General features: G+C 36.9%; 1 protein-coding gene across 2 annotated transcripts in view; it reads right to left on the reverse strand.

Moving 5' to 3' along the window:
* LOC306878688 (signal recognition particle subunit SRP68-like) overlaps positions 1–21,313 on the reverse strand; it is a 162,343-nt gene that overhangs the window by 88,692 nt on the left and 52,338 nt on the right. For both annotated transcript variants that reach the window (XM_079431172.1, XM_079431173.1), the window contains exons 6-9: positions 20,205–20,314; positions 18,262–18,344; positions 17,863–18,003; positions 481–579 (exon numbers count right to left, since the gene is read on the reverse strand). In XM_079431172.1, the coding sequence (XP_079287298.1) occupies positions 481–579; positions 17,863–18,003; positions 18,262–18,344; positions 20,205–20,314 (433 nt within the window). The remainder of the gene's footprint in view (positions 1–480; positions 580–17,862; positions 18,004–18,261; positions 18,345–20,204; positions 20,315–21,313) is intronic.

Consider the following 21,313-nt stretch of genomic DNA (forward strand, 5'->3'; position numbering starts at 1 on the left):
TGGACTCGGGCCAGTAATTCTGATTAGCTGTCGGACGTGGGCCAGGCTAGGGCCTAAATTTGAGGCCAGTGCAGGGCTCTAGTTACCAGCTTTAGCTGAGATCTTGAGGATCCAATGGCGTTATGAAGTTTTACTGACAAGCTCTTTTTAATGATTGGCATTGGTTAAACATTTTAATTTGCGGGCCATGTTTATATAAATGTATATATGGATGTATTTTACATGTATTTTGTTTTGTTTATTTATGGATGTATATTATTTATATTTTTGTTTTTATTCTGCTATATACAATGCTTTGGCAATATGTATCCAAGTATGTCATGCCAATAAAACAATATGAATTGAAAAGAGAGAGATACTGTGCACGCTGTTCAAGTTTCACTAAGGGTACACATGCATCAATCAGACAAGTTATTTTAGAGTTACAAAGCTCAAACACATTTAGGGAAGTGTAAGATGTGTCAGTAATGGGTTTCTCACCACATCAGTCCTGAGCTCCTCTCTGACAGCTTGGATGGTGTCTCTACACTCCGCCAGCAGGCTCTCATAAAGACGCTCCTTTGTCTCTTCATTATCTGCCTGTGAACAGTAACAGACTGAACAGTCAGGGTACCTGCTCTTATTATATAATGTGTATATAACTGTACAGTTAAATACTAAGTTAAGTACTGCATAACAGCGTTTTCACATTAAAGCTTGTGGTGCAGACTTGCGTGTGTTACATTAGGTTCATTTGGTTTGGTATGAAAGATGTTCCCTGAACGTAAGTGATTAAAAAGTGGATTGGTGTGCTTAAACTCTGTGAATTCAGAGAAAGAGAGCTGTGTTGCTACCTGAGCTGCATTGGTAGTTTTATGTGGTGTGAGGTTGCAGTGTTGTAACTCCATTGTGCTGTTGGGTATATCCTGCCCTAGTGCTAGATTACTCAGATTGTAATTATCATTACTAAGATTCTAATAATTAACACTATGTTACTATGAGTAGATGAGTAGGTTTTTTGTGAAAGCCTAAAATCAGACTTCTAGAAAGCTGTAGGAGGTTAGGGCTGTTTCTGCGTTTTGCTTATGTTTTATAATATGTTAGTTAAGGAGTAATAGAAATAGTGATAAAGTTGTCCTTGCTAACACTGTCCCCTTTATGTTTCACCCCCTAGATCGTAACAATAAATTTCATTATGGAATTTAGACAGTTCGGTTTTAATGCTCGGTAACAACAACTAGAGACAATCGATCAAATTCAAATTTTCGTAAATTTCTTGTGAATGTTAATATAATTAATATAATATAACAGTGTCAAATACCAAAGTAGTAACAACAGAAGGATCAAAATATACTGTTACTGTACAGGTATTTCAGTTGTGATATAAAATTAAGCATGAGTAAACTAGATAATATTACACAATACAATAAAACTCTGCAGTCAAAGAGGGCAAAATGTGTTGAGAATGAAAGACCTGTGTGAACACAGAACTAGTTTCTGAAGCATTCCTGTTCTAGTAGAGACTAGGCTAATAAAAAAAAAAACATCAAAATGGCATGAGTATGGCATAGACCTGTGTCATTTCTTACCAAAACATAAAGGTATAATGAAGCAGCCATCAAATTGGGATGCAAGCATAGAGTAAAAAAAAAAAAAAAAAAAAATACTGAATAAGGTTAATTTGATGGTTCTGCTAAAGAATTACCTTTAGAACACCATGAGAAACAAATATGAACACACAAACACCCACAGAGAGCTGCGGTCACACCTAAACAACACCTTGCATGACTAACTGCAACTGGATGAACCAGAAATTCTGTCAGAGCAAGACCAAGTGTGGAAAAAAGGGCAAGATGTTGTGCTGCAGTTGGAACACAAACAGATTAAACGCAAGGAGCACAGTCCCTGAGAATTGTTATCTTGTAGAGAATGCAGTCTGGTTCAGATGGGACAGCATAACACAGGCGTTGGTATGTGTATGGCATGCTCAGGGGTGAGGTGTGGCCTGGGTGGGACACCAATAACGATAACCATTTACTAGTAAACACACATGCATGGAGAGCATCTCCATGAGGAGAGCACACAACACTGCACATATTAACAACTGTTCATATTTTTTTTGTAGGCTCCACTTTTGACTGCCCTTGTGTCGTTATGTGCACATCACAGACTTACCTAGACAAAACTAAGGAATGCACCAATCCAATAATCATATCAGGTATAGGCTCCGATACTGCCATTCGTGTTGGATCGGGTATCGGTCAGACAGGGCCGATCCAAATCTGATATTGTGAGCACTATTCTGCCGCATAAAAGCATTATTAAGCACAAAGTTTTCATGCACTATATTCCAAGCCTTCTGAAACCATATGACAACTTAATGTGTACATAATGTGTACAACTATATATATATAGTTTTTTTTTTTTTTTGTATTAATCGTTTTTTTTAAATGACATCGATTCGATATCGATTCTCAAAAGCTGCGAATTGATCTTTTCTGGTATTTATTTCAGCAAACATTTAACACAAGATCTGATTAATGTGAATCTTATAATTAGTATAATTTGCAATGCTCCGGTAAAATGCTATAGTAATACTACAAATCTGCAGAAGCATTTGACATCATGCATAAGGCTCAAGGCTCGAAATTGCAACCATTTTGGTCGCATATGCTCCCGAAATGTAATCTGTGCGACTTCAAAATATATTTGGGAGCATTTGTGCGAGTGCAAATAATTGTTGTGGGCGGACTCAACAGAGCTCACTAGGATTTAAAGCAACATGGACTAGATCAGCATGCTGAAAACAGCTGATTTTGACAGGGTAAAGGAGGTGTTTTTTACACTACCATTGAGAAATTTTAACCAAAGTATGTTATAGACTTCAGTAAGCTTTAGTATGTTATAGACTTCACTGCTTTAAAGCATCAGAGACTGATATACCTCTTGTTGTTCAAGCATTTCAAGATGGCATGACTATGAGCAAATTACCAGTCCCAGAGCCTCCCGTCTTTACAGGTGACACCAATAATTTCACTGAGTTTAAACAATCCTTTATGGCACTTATTGATAAGCAAAGTCTTCTTCACTGACAAGATGTTTTATCTCAAGAAGTATGTGAGTGGTTCTGCCTTGGAAGGTACTTTATTCAGAACAGATGATGAAGCCTATCAGGATGCTTGGTGTAAGTTGAATGGTTATGGCCAGCTGTTCATCATCAAAAAGGCATTTAGAGAAAGGCTAGCAAATTGGCCTAAAATTAGAGATGTGCCGATACCCTTTTTCCCTTCCCAATACCGATACCTAGGCTCAGGGTATCGGTCGATACAGAGTACTGATCCGATACCTGGGTGTGTATCTGGTTATACAGCTGTATGCACTACTAGCCCTGTATGAATTGATACAATTATTTTATGGTGTACTTCATATGCATATACATATTCTGGCGAGTAAACAAAAAATTATAATATATAATGTTTGGAAAATGGCACAGCTTTTTAAATATCTAAAAGTACACTCTTAACATCAGTCAGTCAAGCACTATAAATATATTATGATAATCAAGTATTATTTAATTACAGAACTTAAGTAATTAGAATTAAAACTTGGTAACCAAGTGTGACTGCATATTAGTCATTTTAACTGAACTTAGGACTGGTGTTGGTGCTTTTTTTGGTCATTCAGTGTTTCTGTAAAAAAAAAAATCATACTATGAATTCTATGAGGAGATGTGACTCACGGCTTGATCCAGCGAAGGAAATCATTTACATGAGTAAGTCTTTCTTTTATTAGCCTACTTGCATTAGTTGTTATTGTGTTACTTTGACAAAACTTGTAAGGGAGCGCGGGACATAAACTAACGCAGGGTTAGTTATAACACGTGGTTTAAATATTTCCACATGCTAGCATAACCAAATTTATGTTATTTACTAGTTGCCATATCAACACTATTAAAAAAGTGTGCGTCAAAATTCAAAAGCCTTTTGAAGATATCACTGAATATTTATTTTACCATAGTAAAAGTACATTTCTGGCTTGTTGTCACATTTACCTTCCTTTCTTTTGAGGTAAATACCGAAAAACATATACACTAATTATGAAACAAAGTTACATTTGTACTAGAAAAGTGTGAACTTAATGTGGATCAAAAAATTATACTCTGAACCACATGGATTACACAAACTGAGAAATTCAAAAAGTGTTTTTTCCAAACTCTAATTCCTGACTACATGTATAATCAAGTGCAAACATTATGAAGTATGTTTCATTTCATTGCATCTAAATGTTTTACGATGCCAGGATGTTTTTTTTTTATGTTCTATAAAATAGAAAATGATAGGATATAAAAGTAATAGGGTAACTGTAACACTGAATGATAGAGTCTAAGAATGTTTAGACAAAACTTTACGGTGATATACTCTATACTCTGTTCGCGAATATATGTAGATGTTTATCACGTGCTTAATTTAGTTTCCCAGATATAAAATGTTTTTTTATTGTATAATACATACAAAGCATGCTTGTTTTTGACTATAAATCATATTTTTTATTTATTTATTTAGGAGTTATGAGTGACCAATATTAGTGATTGCCTATGTGATAATATAGTTTCTCCTATAATAACATGCCAACACGTTTTTTTTTTTGAAGACTTCACTTTTCTGACAGTGCTGTACCAACATCAGATGTTCAACATTTTAACAGGATCTGTTTCAGCAATGACACAACGGTGTGTTACTGTTCAAGTCTCAGTGTTTAGATCAGTGTGCTCAATAATGTGCCTTTGACCTTCACTGTGTATATTTTTATTATACTGTGTTGTACATAAAATAAAAAAAATAAAAAAACTAGGGCCGGGACTCGATTAAAAAAAATTATCTAATTAATTAGAGGCTTTGTAATTAATTAATCGAAATTAATCGCATTTTAAATCGCATATAAATATTTGACCTGAGAGAAGTAAGTTTTTTCATATGGATTTTTAAATTTCCCATCCACAGGGCCAACCAAAGCGGTCTCATAAGCTTCTTTGTCCATGTTCACTGTGGTTTGTTTTTGTCTGAACGCTAGTTGGTGCTCCAGTATAATCGGTCCGCCGAAACTCATCCAGTGAGAAACGTTCCGCGGTGCAAAAATAAGTGCGATTAAAATGCGTTAAAAAAAATTTACGCGTTATTTTTGTGTATTTAATTAATCTAAATTAACGCGTTAAAGTCCCGGCCCTAAAAAAAACATTTACTCTCCTCACATTCTTTGTTACCAGCTTCACAGACACATTACTGACTGATGGCTCATTATGGGAGGCCCTTTGTCTCTCAGGTGTGAATCACTAAATATTCATGGCCATTGTCAATCCCTCGCATACGGGCATTCTATCACAAAACAGTGGTGCAACGGATTACAAAACTCATGGTTCGGATCATATTACGGCTTTTGAGTGGCGGACCAAATAATTTTTTGGATCAGCAAAAAACAAAAACAAAAAGTTTACTTTTCATTTATTACTGAAAGCTTACTTTAAGTACTTCTATACCACAGCAAAAACTACTAGCTGAACTAATAAAGTTAGTAATAAAACAAGAACAATTACACAAATTACAAGCGTAGATTAATACAACAAAGTTATTAATAAAGTCAGTAATATAACAAGAACAATTACACAAATTACAAGCATGGAAGAATACAAAGTTACTAATAAAGTCAGTAACACTAGTATTCAGGTGCAGAAATGTAATAAAATCATGTAAAGTCAATTCTGCGAAATGTTGGTAAACACAAATGTTAGAAATGCATTGCTGAAACATGTTACAAAGACTGTGAACTATGTAAGTACTTGATTGTGGGGTTAGTCCGTTAAACAGTTTTTCACCATTTTCGTGATCAGGATGGGCGGGGCTAAATCATGACTCGATGATTACTCGATGAATCGAGTCACCGAGCATGGCCCCTTTCCCAACACTATAAGACGTGTGTTCAACTTGAAGCAGCACTAGACCGACTGGTGTGTGTGACAAAGTACAGTGAGAGCTACAGAGAACAGACGCTCCTGATGCTTTCGATTCGCTCTCGCGGTACTTTGATGTCATACACCAGGGTTCCTCAATTAGTTTTCGCCGAAGGCCGAATTCTGCCAACAATACCAAGCCAAGGGCCACTGACCTATTTTATATATATATATATATATATATATATATATATACATAAACATATATAATTTTTTTATATTATTACAATTATTACACCATTGTTGCTTTTGTTAAAATTGTTAAAATAGTCACAAGATGGTCACAAGATAAATATTCAGATATTTTCCCCCAGTAGTCTGTTTTATTCAAACAATTATGAACATTTTTGCATTTAGATACAGAAGGACTTTGACCGTAGAATATTAAAAACAAAAAAAACAAAATCTGGATCTCTTGTCTGCCATGCAAATCAACTGTTCCTGCTCATCTCCAGACTGGATCTCTTCTCTCCACTTTCCCTAATTGCAGATTAATTTATTAGATCTGTCAGCATGAATAATTTGACTTAGATTTTTTTTTGAGGGGGGGGGGTATCAAACTGTAACACCGTGTGTCCCAACTAGACGTGACGTGATTGGATTTTTGTCTTAACCACCCACGACACGGAATTCTATTTTAGAATTTTTTTTTTATTTGCGACTTATCGGCAGGAACAACATACATATGACAGTAATAATCTCAGGTAATGATTATGTGCTTTATTCAATGTTAAAAGTGTCTAATGTGAGTTTGAATATTATTTTGCGTGAGGTTTATAGCCATAGTGAAAGCAACAATAGACATTATCTTTTTACCTAAAATAAATTAAAGCAAACTTAGGCTACATCCATAAAGATTGTATCACTCACTCACTCACTCAAAACTATTCAGTCCATTCACATTTGAATCATCTATTTTCCGTGTCTAATATTCTTTCCTTCACACTCGCCATGTTTTTGCCGTTACATCGTATCTACACTACAAAGCATTGCAAATCATTTGAACTTTGTGTCAGTACGTCATAAATAGAACGAGTCAGCAGTTCACTGTCGGGGATTTGTCACGCCGCGCCGCATTCAGTGTAGACCGCATCACTGATTATAATCTATTGTATTTTGTTACGTCATGCTCGCGTCCGGTGTAGACACGATGTAAGTTAATGTCGCTTTCTGATGCTGCGTTTGAATTTTTATGCCACATTATTTGAAATTAGCGCAGGCCAAACATTTTTGTAGCGTTCTGCAGCGCTGCTTCAAGTCGAACACACCTAATAACTAGAGCACATTAGAATCAGTGCTTCACGGCTCAGTCGCAAGTTACTGTCATTATCCGTTAGTTACTATAGCTTGTTAGCTAGCTATGCCTTCATCAGTAAATGCATAATACCTGGTTGCGATCGTTTACAAAACAGCTTATTAAATCAGCTGCTAGAGGAAGACAGTTGAGAGAGATAGCAGCTTTCCCGCGAGTGGGCGTGGTTTCAGTGCCACCAGTGGACACGCCTCCAGCTTTTGAGAGCAGAGAATACTGCTTATTTTTTCAAGATTTTGATACCTTATTTTATTTACTTGCCTTTTTTTAGCATTCATATTTAGCTGGGTGGTTAACACATTTTTCTGTGGTGTGACGAACTCAGAACACACATTTAATATTGACTTTACACTGACTTTAATTGTAAAATAACACAATAGTGCTCTTCACTGCAGGTATTCATAGGCTGCTGTCTCTTTAAGACCAAATGCACGTAGCCTACCTAAAACTGACACACATCTGGTTTCTTTCTCAGCTGTTTCGGTTCACTTAAGACATAACCGAATGTTTACGAGAATACTAGCCAAAACGGGTATTTAAGCATAACGGTGTATGTTTCTGTTGAAAGAGAAGTGAAAGAGGAATCAATCTGTGTGAAAGGTGCAGTCTGAATCGTACCGAGCCCGGCACGTCACCTGTAGGAGAAAAAAAATCTGTGGCGACGGTTTTGCAATCCGTCCCCTCAGTTTATAAACCATACTCACAAAATCTTAAACTGTTCCCTCGGTTTAACAAATCGTGCCCACAGATTAATAAACCGTACCCACTAATTTCCAATCTGTGCACTCAGATTTGGTATCAGATTTTTGAATCAGTACCCACAAATTCATAATCCGGATTTTGCAATCCGTTCCCGTGGGTTTGTAAACTTGTTTGTAAACTACGGATTTGTGGCCCGCCCCAGGCCCAGTGCTTGGGGGTGGATGGGGGCAAAAGGGAGCATTGCCCTTCAGAAAGAATTTGTGCCCCCTCAGTTTTTTTAACAAATTTATTTAAACCGTTAATGGATAATTAATTGGAGGAGCATGGGCGCACTGTTTGCAGAGCGCATAAAGTTGTGTTTGATTTGAGCAGATCAATCAGTGTCTGACTTGAAGCAGTGTAGCCTATCAAAGTAGTCAAGGGCAATTCGCGAGCAGATGCGGGTTCGTGAGCTCGAGCGAAAGAGATTGCAGAAATTGCATTACCGCACTCACAAAATAGTCTTTTTAGCGTTTATTTTACTCACCAATAGGATAAAACACAGCCACCTGTGCTAAACAAACGCTAAAAATAGAACATTTCCTGAAAAAAAAAAAAAAAAAAAGCCATAGAGTTTCTAGAGGAGAATGTCAAAAGCAATACAAAACCAACAATGTACCAGTTATGTTGTCATTCCTTTGCTCTCTAACTGAATGTAATGTTATAATAGACCTATTTGATGATAACATTAACAGTGAAACATGCATCTAACTATGGGGGAATGTGTTACACAGCGCTGCAGTGGTGTGAAAAAGTGTTGGCCTCCTTCCTGATATTTTTGCATGTTTGTCACACTTTAATGTTTCAGATCAAACAAATTTAAATATTAATCAAAGATAACAAGTAAACACAACATGCAGTTTTTGAATTAAGTTTTTTATTATGAAGGGAAAACAAAATCCAAACCCACATGGCCCTGTGTGAAAAAGTGCTTACCCCCTAAACCTAATAACTGGTTGGGCCACCCTTAGCAGCAACAACTGCAATCAAGCGTTTGCGATAACTTGCAATGAGTCTGTTACAGCGCTGTGGAGGAATTTTGGCCCACTCATCTTGGCAGAATTGTTGTAATTCAGCCACATTGGAGGGTTTTCGAGCCACAGCATCTCAATTGGATTCAGGTCAGGACTTTGACTAGGCCACTCCAAAGTCTTCATTTTGTTTTTCTTCAGCCATTCAGAGGTGGATTTGCTGGTTTTGGATCATTGTCCTGCTGCAGAACCCAAGTTCGCTTCAGCTTGAGGTCACGAACAGATGACTGGACATTGTCCTTCAGGATTTTTTGGTAGACAGCTGAATTCATGGTTCCATTTATCACAGCAAGTCTTCCAGGTCCTGAAGCAGCAAAACAGCCCCAGACCATCACACTACCACCACAATATTTTACTGTTGGTATGATGTTCTTTTTCTGAAATGCTGTGTTACTTTTACGCCAGATGTAATGGGACACACACCTTCCAAAAAGTTCAACTTTTGTCTCGTCAGTCCACAGAGTATTTTCCCAAAAGTGTTGGGGATCATCAAGATGTTTTCTGGCAAAACTGAGACGAGCCTTTGTTCTTTTTGCTCAGCAGCGGTTTTTGTCTTGGAACTCTGCCATGCAGGCCATTTTTGCCCAGTCTCTTTCTTATGGTGGAGTCATGAACACTGACCTTAACTGAGGCAAGTGAGGCCTGCAGTTCTTTAGATGTTGTTGTGGGGTCTTTTGTGACCTCTTGGATGAGTCGTCGCTGCGCTCTTGGGGTAATTTTGGTCGGCCGGCCACTCCTGGGAAGGTTCACCACTGTTCCATGTTTCGCCATTTGTGGATAATGGCTCTCACTGTGGTTCGCTGGAGTCCCAAAGCTTCAGAAAACGCTTTATAACCTTTTCGAGACTGATAGATCTCAATTACTTTCTCTCATTTGTTCCTGAATTTCTTTTTTTTTTGGGGGGGGGGGGGGGGGGGGGGGCACAAACACTTTTTCACACAGGGCCATGTGGGTTTGGATTTAGTTTTCCCTTAATAAAAAAAACCCCTTCATTTAAGAACTGCATGTTCTGTTTACTTGTGTTATCGCTGATTAATATTTAAATTTGTTTGATGATCTGAAACATTACAGTGTGACAAACATGCAAAAATAAAAATAAAAATCAGTAAGGGGCCAACACTTTTTCACACCACTATCTGCATGAACAAAAATGGTAAACTTGAATTAAATGATTTTAAATGTTATAATAGTGATTTTATAATATCTCCATAAGAAAACCTGTGAACAGTACTATTTTAGTGTTTAATAAGCCCATTATTGGTCTTCTGCTGCCATCTAGTGGTTATAAATTGCAATTTCTCATTCAACACTGTTTTTAAGCTTGATAACAATTAGTGTTATTTTTTGCACAATCTCTCTTAAAAGTTTGCATGCTTGTTTAGAATGAAATTATGCATCATTTTACACAGTTTGTGGGCTTTCTTTTAGTATTAATAGGCCTTTGCGTACACTATGTTAATAACATTATAAAATGACTGGTTTATCGTTGTCCAAATGCAATTGTTCAACATTGTTTTGATAAATATTGACCTAGAGAGTCTACAGTACTGCACGGATTAAAAAACAGTACTGCACAGATTAAAAAACTAGATAAAAACTGATAGATAGAAACTGATAGATAAAAACTGATAAAAACTGAAGGCTAGTTGACAAAAGTATGTTTTTTAAATAATCTCAAATACTTAAAGAACAGTTTGATTGACAGCAGTGATCCTAGAGGCAAAGTTGATCAGAATGAAAATATCTATCATTTGATATGAAGATACAGTGTATTTGTGAATATATGAGCAGTTTTTAGCAATTTGAGGCCAATTACCATAGAAATCTTTTGTTTTTGAAACCTTTTTAACTGTTATAGCGCCACCTATGGTCCGAGCTCTATGAAAATTAGCATGATTGTTAAGGGTCATCTGACACGTTTTCACCAAGTTTTGAGTTTTCATTTAGGTTTATAGGCTTTTGGGTAAATTAGGCCACACCCCTTTTCTAAATGACCCTGTTATATGGAACCGAAGGACAAAATTCAATTTTTTTTAATAATTATTGATCTAGAGAGTCCAGAGAATTGCGCTGCAGTGGTTTGATCGAGTTAGAGCGAAAAACCTAGGACTAGTTCGCATAAGTAGGTTTTTAACATAATAGAGAATATTTAATTAACTATTTGATTGACCACAATAATTCCTGGGGTAAAGTTGCTCATTATGAGGAGATCTATCGAATTATATGTATATTGTGTGGATTTGTGAAACACCACGTGATTACAGAGCCAAAAAACCACTTGTTAGCGCTTATTTTTAATTTCTTTAAAAATTCTTACAGACCTTTAGGGCCATGAGTCGAACATGTCCTTCGAGTTTTGTTCCGATCGACCACCGTTAACCTTGTCAAATAGGTGCTTAAATTTCATTGGCTGATGGCGGCCATGTTTTTTGAGATAATGTGAATGTCCTCATAGACACTTGTGCAACATCGGACAAAGAAACTGCATACCCATTTTCAAGTCGATCGGACCAACGTTTACCCAGTTATAGTTTTTTCGTTCTTATAGCATCACCAAGTGGCAGAGCTCCGTATTTTTTCTTTATTTGACCAAAGATTGAGCTCATACATATTTGTACGAGTTTGGTGAAGATATCTAATTTCGTTCACGAGTTATAGCCTTTTTTGTAAAATTGGCCCAGGACTAGGGCTGGGCGATAAAACGATAACGATATGTATCGCGATAGACACGTGAACGATATCAATAAAAAATATGTTCGATAAAACGTTTGATATTTTTTATTCTTCGTCGGAAGAAAACAAAGGTTGCGAAGCAAGTTTGGTTGCATTAACAAAGGCACTCGCTCTCTGGTAACCTAGCAACGTAGGGAGTGACACGCTAACAGCCAATCATGTAACAGTATCATGTTTGGTTGCGCCATATCGTTGTCTCGTGTCTAAGTGCGCACGCGCGGCTGAGAGTGCACGTCTGCAGCCAGACCTGGCTGGTCTGCTGGATTCCTCTTCATAAGCAGAAAATGAGTGCCGCAGCGATCGAGGAAATTGTAAATAAAAGAGAAAGTCAGCTCGTCAGTGAGCCAATAATCCTGCAGCACTAGGTGTGTTTGACTAGAAACGGCGACGTGCTGATAGATCAGTGTTTGACCTCTGCTAGAGCGATTATAAAGCGCATGGAGCAGTCTGCTCTCTATATCGCGCGGTTTGTTAATTATACACAGACTGAAGCTCGCGTGACGCTCGCGGTCATTTCAGCGTCTGCCGCCTCACTAAATGAGGACATAAACACATGCACAACATCTCCAGACCTGCTCTGAAAGTCACTTCATGAGCATTTTACCTTTTGATTCGAGTAAAACTAACTCCTATCATATACACACAGAACTGTAAAGGTATTCCAGGCAACCCGTCAAAATAAAAGTTTGGATTTAATATTAACGGTATTAATATTGTTCAGCAGACAGCACTGCTACTACTAGGCTACTATTAAAATTATTAAAACTTTTTTTTTTTAGTAATGATCACACAACAGTTATTCCATGTTTTAATTTTAATAGTAACTCCCCTTTGTTTGCCAAAATAAATAAACTTTGATTTTCAATAATTTAAAGATAAATTAAATTAATGTTTTATGTCTTCATTTGAAAACCAGATACAGAACACAGAATTTCTGAGGAAAAATAAACTAAGTTGTTTTTATGCATTCAAATAATTAGACATACTACACCAGAATTTAATAACAATAAAACATATGGTGAAAGAAAATAAAACACCCACTTATGAAAGTGGATGAAGATTTAAAATTTCTTGAAGTCTTTAACAACCTAGAAGTGTTTTAAAATGAACACGCACTAATGTAAACGTAGCCTAACAGATGTGTAAACTGAAAACTATTTGAACTTTATTAAAATTATTTATTTATTTATTGTGTTGGATATATTTTGTTCCTTTGTGCAGTGGCTCAGGAGATGAGGCTTTGAGTCTGTATAAATATCAACAAGCTAAAAAAGACTGCCAAGACTGGTAATACCACGAACTTGATGTACCACCTTAAAAGCAATATCAATAATTATCGATATCGACCGATATGAAACACTGATATCGTGATACAGTTTTCAGCCATATCGCCCAGCCCTACCCAGGACTTTTAAACGTTTTGGGGCCCCGTTGCGAAAGTTGAATTTTCAAAATTTTTTTGATAATTATATATGTTCACTGTCCAGAGAACATTTCTGCAGTGGTTTGGTTCCGATTGGATGAAAAACCTAGGACTAGTTCGCATAAGTAGGTTTTGAACATAATTGAGAATATTTAAATAACACTTTGATTGATGACATTGATCCTAGAGACAAAGTTGTTCAGAATGAGGAGATCTATCATGAGATATGAATAACTAGTGTATGCGGGAATATATGAACTTTTTACAGTTTACGTTCACGTACAATTGAAATAGTTTTTTTGAAGGCTTTTTTACTGTTATAGCGCCACCTATGGTCCGATCTCCATGAAACCATGCTTGTTAACAGTCATCTGACACGTTTTCACCAACTTTTGTAGAGTTTCAAGTTTTTGTTTAGGTTTTATAGGCTTTTGGGTATATGTGGCCACGCTCTCTTTTTAAACGAGTCAATTACAGCTAACAAAAGGACAAAATCCAATTTTTTTGATAATTATTGATCTAGAGAGTCCAGAGATTATTACTGCAGTGGTTTGATCGAGATTGAGCATAAAACCAGAGACTAGTTCGCAAAAGTAGGTTAACGTATTTGTGAATCATTAATGAACGATTTGATTGACAGCAATGGTTCTTGAGGCAAAGTTGCTTATCATGAGGAGATCTATCAAATGATATGCATATTGTGTGGATATGTAAAACACCACGTGATTACGGAGCCAAAAAATGTCGTAAGCGCCATCTATTGGCCGATTTCTTTCCAAATTCTTACAGACCTTTAGGGCCATGAATCGAACATGCCTACCGAGTTTCGTTCCGATCGACCTCCGTTAACCTTGTTTAATAGGTGCTTAAACTTCTGTTTTTTGAGAAACGCCAATGTCCTAATAGAGTCTTGTGCCCCTTTGGACAAAGACACTGCATACTAATTTTCAAGTCGATCGGACCAACGGTCGCGTAGTTATAGCTGATTTTAGGTTTATCCCCTCTTATAGCGCCATCAAGTGGCAGAGCTGCGCAATTTTTTTATTTGACCAAAGATTGAGCTCTTACATATGTTTTCCGAGTTTGGTGAAGATATCTCATTCCGATCAGGAGTTATAGCCATTTTAGTAAAAGTGGCCCCTCCCCTGATGGACGTTTTGGCGTCCCTATGCGTGAGTTGAAATTTCAACTTTTTTTTTTCCCGATAATTATTGATATTCACTGTCCAGAGAACATTTCTGTACTGGTTTGGTTCCGATCAGGTGAAAAACCTAGGACTAGTTCGCAAAAGTAGGTTTTGGACATTTCAAAATGGCGGACAAATTTGCATACCGGAAATGAAATCAGAGATTTTTGTTTTTCATTGAGCCAAAGATTCCAATGATATAAGACACTTGAGTCTATGACAAACGGTCTAGGAGTTATGAGCAGTTTCGCATTTTTGATTGCTCCTGAGTAGTGAGCCAGACTACTACTGTCTGACCAAGTTTCAGCTCTCTAGGCCTTATGGTTTGGTCTGCACGATCAGTTTTATTGCGGAATAGTAATAAAAATAAAAATCCTAACAATTACAATAGGGTTTTCAATGCACTACTAGGGCTGTGTATTGGCAAGAATCTGCCGATACGATACGCATCACGATACAGGGGTTGCGATACGATATATTGCGATACTGTAAGCAAGGCGATATATTGGGATATTTCTTATTTTAGGAATAAGATATATATTTTTTAGGAAAGCTGTCATTAAGAACACACCACCATCAAGTTCAAGTTCAAGTTGAGCTTTATTGTCATTCTGCTACATGTGTGGACATATAGTGGAACGAAATGTTGTGTCTTGCAGGACCACGGTGCTACATACTAGTTAAACATAAGATAAACATACAACAATGCAAAGTATAAGAGAGAGAAAAAAAAAAACATTGACTATACATATACTATAAATACTATAAGTAGTATACCTAGTTGCCTAGACATACACAAACTGAGACTGTACAAGAACTTTACATATATACTGTACATGAAATTATGCAAAACGATAGAAATAAAAAAAATTGTATATATATATTTCGTACATTAAATTGTTGTGCAGATTAAAGAGAGATTTTGTGGGAAGCAGCGCATAGTGCAAAAAGATTTGTAGTGCAATGCTCAAGTAAATATTTTTTTATTGAGTCTTTGTAGCAGGGAGTGTTCATAGAAAGTGTCTAGTGTGCATATAGTGGGATGAGTGCGTTACTACCATATGCAAACCTTAGCAAAAAATAAATAAATAAAAATAGTTTAACCAGAACACACTGGGATCTGCATTTACAATAATCAGTCCCTATAACATTCAACATTGAACCATTTTTTGTGCAGTACGAGTAAAGGGGGAAATATTCAAGTGCTTGCATGATTCTTTAGTTAAATGTATAAAGATAAAAATATATATTTATAGACTCTACTTTAAAGGTTCAAAGTTTAAGTTTACAATTGTGACATGCAATGTCAAAACATTTGATCTGAACAAAAAATTACATCTGCTTAATTTCAATGAAAAATAAAGTGCTTGCAGGATTCCTAAAGAAAACAAAACAAGTGTAAAACAATCAAATAAATACAGATGTTAAACATTCTCAGAACTTTTCCATTTGGATTTCACAGGTTTTTCAGTTTGTATTTATGTTCCGCGTGGAACCGCCGAGACCGTGACGCGAGCACCGCCCCAACTGCACAAAAATCCCCCGACACGAGAGAAAGCTGCAGCCGCGTGGCGACTCTACCGTCCGCCGCTCCCCACGCAAAGACTCTTCAACACGGGACGCAACAAGCGGCAGGACCGAGGTTGCGCTCACGCCGCGGTCCTGGGGCGGACATTACCACAAAAGCCCAAATGGTGCTACACTTCAGCTTTGTACATCGAAACAAGACCTGCAACAATTCTTTCATCCTCCATAACAGGCAGCGAACTATATTAACACTAACATTAGTGGAGTGACCTGATGCTAGTATTTCCTGTCACTGTTTAAGTTCAGAGATGAAGACTGATATCTAGCGGTCGGGATATGAACTCAAAACGAAACAACTGCCATGAATCTATGATTTATTTTTTATTTTTTATAAATATCTATATTCCGTTTTGGAGAATCGATACAGTATCGCCAAACAAAATATCGCGATACTCACGTGTATCGATATTTTCTTACACCCCTATGCACTACGTGCTTTAACCCCTAATAATTATAATAAATATAGCTACAAGCAGCAATTAAGTCACCAAGCACACCAGAGGCAAAATGAGGAGCTAAGCATGTCATGGAGCATCAGACCAACTGCGACAAGGAGTCATTAAAGCAATTTTAGGATGATTGTAATTGAAAAGGCTGAAAAATCAAATACAACCTCTAGTAATATGATTTAATGGTTTATCACTTTTTGCCAATAGGTGGCACTGTTATCAAATCAATGTGGTGTGTTCTGTGTGAAGTGACAATGACACAGAGTTTGGTGCCAATATGTCAAAGCTTTGTAGAGATACAGCCTCAGACGTAGTCTGGCATCATGCCTCAAATTTGTTGCGTTGCTATACAAAAACAGTTTTGTCTATCAACACGAAATCCGTAATTTTTTGTCAGCACAGCCTGAAGATGATCTGACTCAATCAGATTAATGGTTGAGGAGGAGTTCAAAAAAGCAGGTTTTAAACAAATCAAAATGGCAGAAGTTCGGCTGACTATAATTATAATTGAGATCTACGTTATCAGCATGAACCAAGGAATATTTGGAGACCGACTTTATTGCAACAGGCTAATGCAATCAAAAGTTACTAGCAGTTTGGTCTGAAGATGATCCACGTCAAATTTGGTGAAAATCGGACTAATGGTGCAGGAGGAGTTCGAGAAAGTAGTTTTTCTACATAAATCAACATGGCGGACAGGAAATTCAGCCAATTATGGCATAACTGGTATTGATGTTCTCGGCATGATCCAAGGAATCTACCAACATCAGTCTCATTACAATATGCTAATGTTAACATTTTTATCAATTTCATAAACTTTTGACCATAAGGTGGCGCTGCCCCCAAACGTTTTGAGTACCATCAGGGCATGGTGTTGAAATGCATTCTGAGTTTCGTAACGATACAATGCGTTTGTAAAATATAGCATTTTACATATCTCCTGACCACTAGGTGGCACTGCTCCAAAACACTGCAGGTAGCCTCAGGCCAAGCTTGTTATAACACACACCAAGTTTGGTCTCAATACGCCAAACTGTTGCAGAGATATAGCCTCACATTCATTTTTGCGTGCTCTTTGTCGAATTAATTTATGCGTTATTCAAGAATGGTTTGACTAATCAACTTGAATTTCATAACTTTTTGCCAGCATGGTCTGAAGATGATCTCAGCCAATTTTGGTGAAAATCAGACAAACCGTCTAGGACGAGTTCATTTGATGTACACTTGCATTTATATTTCAAAATTTATTTATTAAATTTTGTTATAGTATTAACTAATAAAGGACTAAACTGATGTCAGCCGATACATCCTAGCTGATTACCACCCGTTTTTAACGACAGAAGGGAAAAAAGAGTCACTTCTATCATAGTAGCATATGCAAATAAAAAAAGAATTGGGAATGAGTGAGTTTACAGACCTGCATAATGGCAGCGTCATTGTCTGCCAGACCTAGCAGGAAGATTCTGGCCTTGTCAATTTTGACAGGCACTATACGACCTCTCCACTCAACTTCACTCATCACAGCTGCCTGCTTAGCTCTCGTCTGAGTAATCAGCGCCTGAGACAGAAATAGAGAACACACCTGTAAAGATTTTGAACATAATGCAACTTACTAATTTTATAAAAATACAGGATCAAAATTAATCCAATTGTGATTTTCTGAGAAGAAAACAGTTTAATAAGACACGTTTTGGCATGGCATTTTGTCCTAGATAATGCAAAAGGCTTACATAGTAAATTAGATCAATATATTAATAGATCTGGACTATCAGAGTCCCTAAATCAGGAACAGAGCTGCAAAGACAAAATCATCGACCTCCAATTTTTCGGCCATCATTCCACCCCCTCCTCCTGCACTCAGTCTCATCTGCATGAGGTCGTTTATAGCATTCTGGTCACCTAAAGAACAAACACAGAGTATATAAGCAAAATGGTTGTGGTCTGTAGAAAGTAGTCAAAGTGTGTGTTTGTTTCGGTATGCTTGCATGAAAGTTAAAACAGAGGGAGAACTCCATGTGTGAGCATTTCCAAATACCCTTTAAAGTCAGTCATCACTCAGTGGCCATATTTGCAAAGTTCCTAAGAAGCTATTTCCAGTAATGCAGGTATCGAAAGTATAGTAGTAGCTTTTTAAATAGCCTGAAGACACGTGGAAAATATATATAGGGCCCCCTATGATTTCCGCAATGTGAAATCATAAAACCACAAAATGTGGCCCGAATCATGGAATCCAGCCATACAAACTGAATTTACAGTATAATGCAGAATGGCAAGGAATTTGTTCAATTTTGGATTAATAAATTGAAAGTTGTCGGTACACTTAAATCAAATAGCAACATGGACTAGTGTCAAACTGAAGCACACATTTTCAGTGTCTGTCATCTGACTATATAAGGACATGAACAATGCCCCTAGAGCTGCTCTGAGGGTCACTTCATGAGTGTTTCATCATTTCAATTGAGAAAAAGTATCGTCATATCATATGCATGGCAACACGTCAAAATAAACGTTTGGTTTAACTTGAAAAAAATGTGACAAATTATTACACTACTCTACAGTAGAATGTACATATGAATGTTATATAAAATTATTAATTATTAAATTGCTATTATTATTAAAACTTTAAGCATTAATCACAATTTTTCCTCCACAATAACCACAATTTTTTTTATTTTAACAGTAAACCTCTGTTGTGCAGCACTTTGTTTGCTAAAAACTAAAGGACCCGTTTAATTTTCATTTGATTAAAACAGAGGTTCTCAATTCCAGTCCTGCAGACCGCCTGCTCTGCACATTTTGCATATCTCCCTTATTTAACACACCTGATTCAGATCATCAGCTCATTAGGAGAAAGATCCATGAACTGAACTGAGCGTGTATGATAAGAGAGAGAGAGACGATGTGCAGAGTGGGGGGTTCCCAGGGCTGGAATTGAGAACCACTGGATTAAAAGACTGGATTAAAACTTATTACTGGAAAAATGAACCAGAAATTAAGAAATTCTGTCCCACATAATTTTACGAGAAATTACAATAGTAGTCAACAATGAAACAAAATGCAGAGACAAAACTAAGATTCAAGCTTGTTCTCAGTCAAAGGAGACCAACCTAGCAAACACTGAACGTTCCCCTAATGTTAGTGTTTCCTGTTTGGTTCTTTTTTGAAAACCAAAAAATAATGTTCTAGGAACGTTCTTTTAAGGTTTTACATTTTGCAACCATAAAATAACATTCCCATAACATTGCAGGGACGTTATTTGTAAATAACCTAAAAATAACTTCTACAGAGCGTTCCCTAATGGTTATTTTTGTGCCATGGGTAATAGCAGGATTTTCCACCCGGCTAACACTGCAAGTATTTCAAACATCTGGAAAGCACTGAATTATATTTACATTTGGCAGACACTTATCCAAAAAAAAAAAAAAAAAAAATTTTTATCAGTTCTGCCTTGGAAACAGGTCCTATGATCTATAGATCTCATTGCCATTGCTAGTGCTATACAAAATTCGAATATGTAACAGTAACATTGGACAGCTTGTCCACATGCATGTTCTGGAGTAAACAAACAGGTGACTGGTTCTTCTGTAAGGTGGACTTTCATCCCTACAGCTGACATATTGAGCATTGTGTTGCCTCTATGAAAAAGACAATTGCCTCTTTTAACTGTAAGGTGAGAGAACAGCTGCAATATTGAGTGTTATGCTGTCTCCCATTCATGCATGTATAGCCCACCTTAGCCATAAACCGTCTGTTTCTCACCAATGTTATATGCACAGTATCGGATGTTAGGTGAAATCTCTTCCACTCTCTGATGATAAAGCACTGCTTGCTCCTCAGTAAAAGCACTTGCCAGTTTCTCATAGATGGTCCTGCAAACAGAAAAAAACAAAACAACAAAAAAACTAAAACTTTACACATCATATACAGGATAAATATACACCAAACATTAGGGATGCACCGGAATGAGAATTCTGGGTCAAAACCGAATATTCTGGATGCACTTGGCCGAAAACAGAAAATGCTTTGTAATTATTTATTATTTTATTACAGTAATTTAAGACTTTTGTTTTCAATTTAACTCTATTTTAATGATACTGAAATTAATAAACAAGCCAGTAAAATTGCCACACTTTTTCTGAAAGTAACAATAAAAGTGGACACAAAATACATTAATATTAAATAGATATATTTTTATTCAGTTCTATGCAACAGAATCAGATATATGTTTTTACTGATTATCCATATAATGCACAGCCCTAAAAAGCTATTATTAGAGCATGTGAGCACAGCATATCAGTGAATGAGTGGGTAGCGTCATTTTACCATCGTTGCCATGTTACAGCACAATAGTTCCATTGCAAACAGGAACAAGTATACTACAGAGAAATTTCCTGTCGGCATGTTATTTGAAGGGACTTTGCTCTCCTGATGAACGGTACATAAGCGGAATGCACATTCATAGAATGGAATATTGAGCGGAGCGTCACACCATGAAGTGACAGCGGTTAGAGGGTGTGTGAAACCTGCACGCTGAACCCTGCTGGGCAGTGTGGCGCGCCATATATTTTCAGCCGAAAACCTTTTATTTTCAGCGCCCAAAATTTGGGTGCATCCCTACCAAGCCCAGGGCTCGCAAAATGTCTAAATCCCTGGTAGCCCTTCGGGCAGGTACTCTTCAGATTTTGGTAGCCCGAAAATTAATTTAACTAGCCCAAATAAAATAAAGACCATAAATGTCAATCAAAAACATTTTCAATACACAAATATCAACGAATATCAAGGAAAGAGTTTTATTTTACTATTTACAAGGTATCTGCAGAATTCTTAATCTATTCAAGGCAATTTGAAAAATCTGAAAATCTTTTGGG

This window comes from Barbus barbus (assembly GCF_936440315.1).
Source record: "Barbus barbus genome assembly, chromosome: 13".
NCBI classification, from domain to species: Eukaryota; Metazoa; Chordata; class Actinopteri; order Cypriniformes; family Cyprinidae; genus Barbus; species Barbus barbus.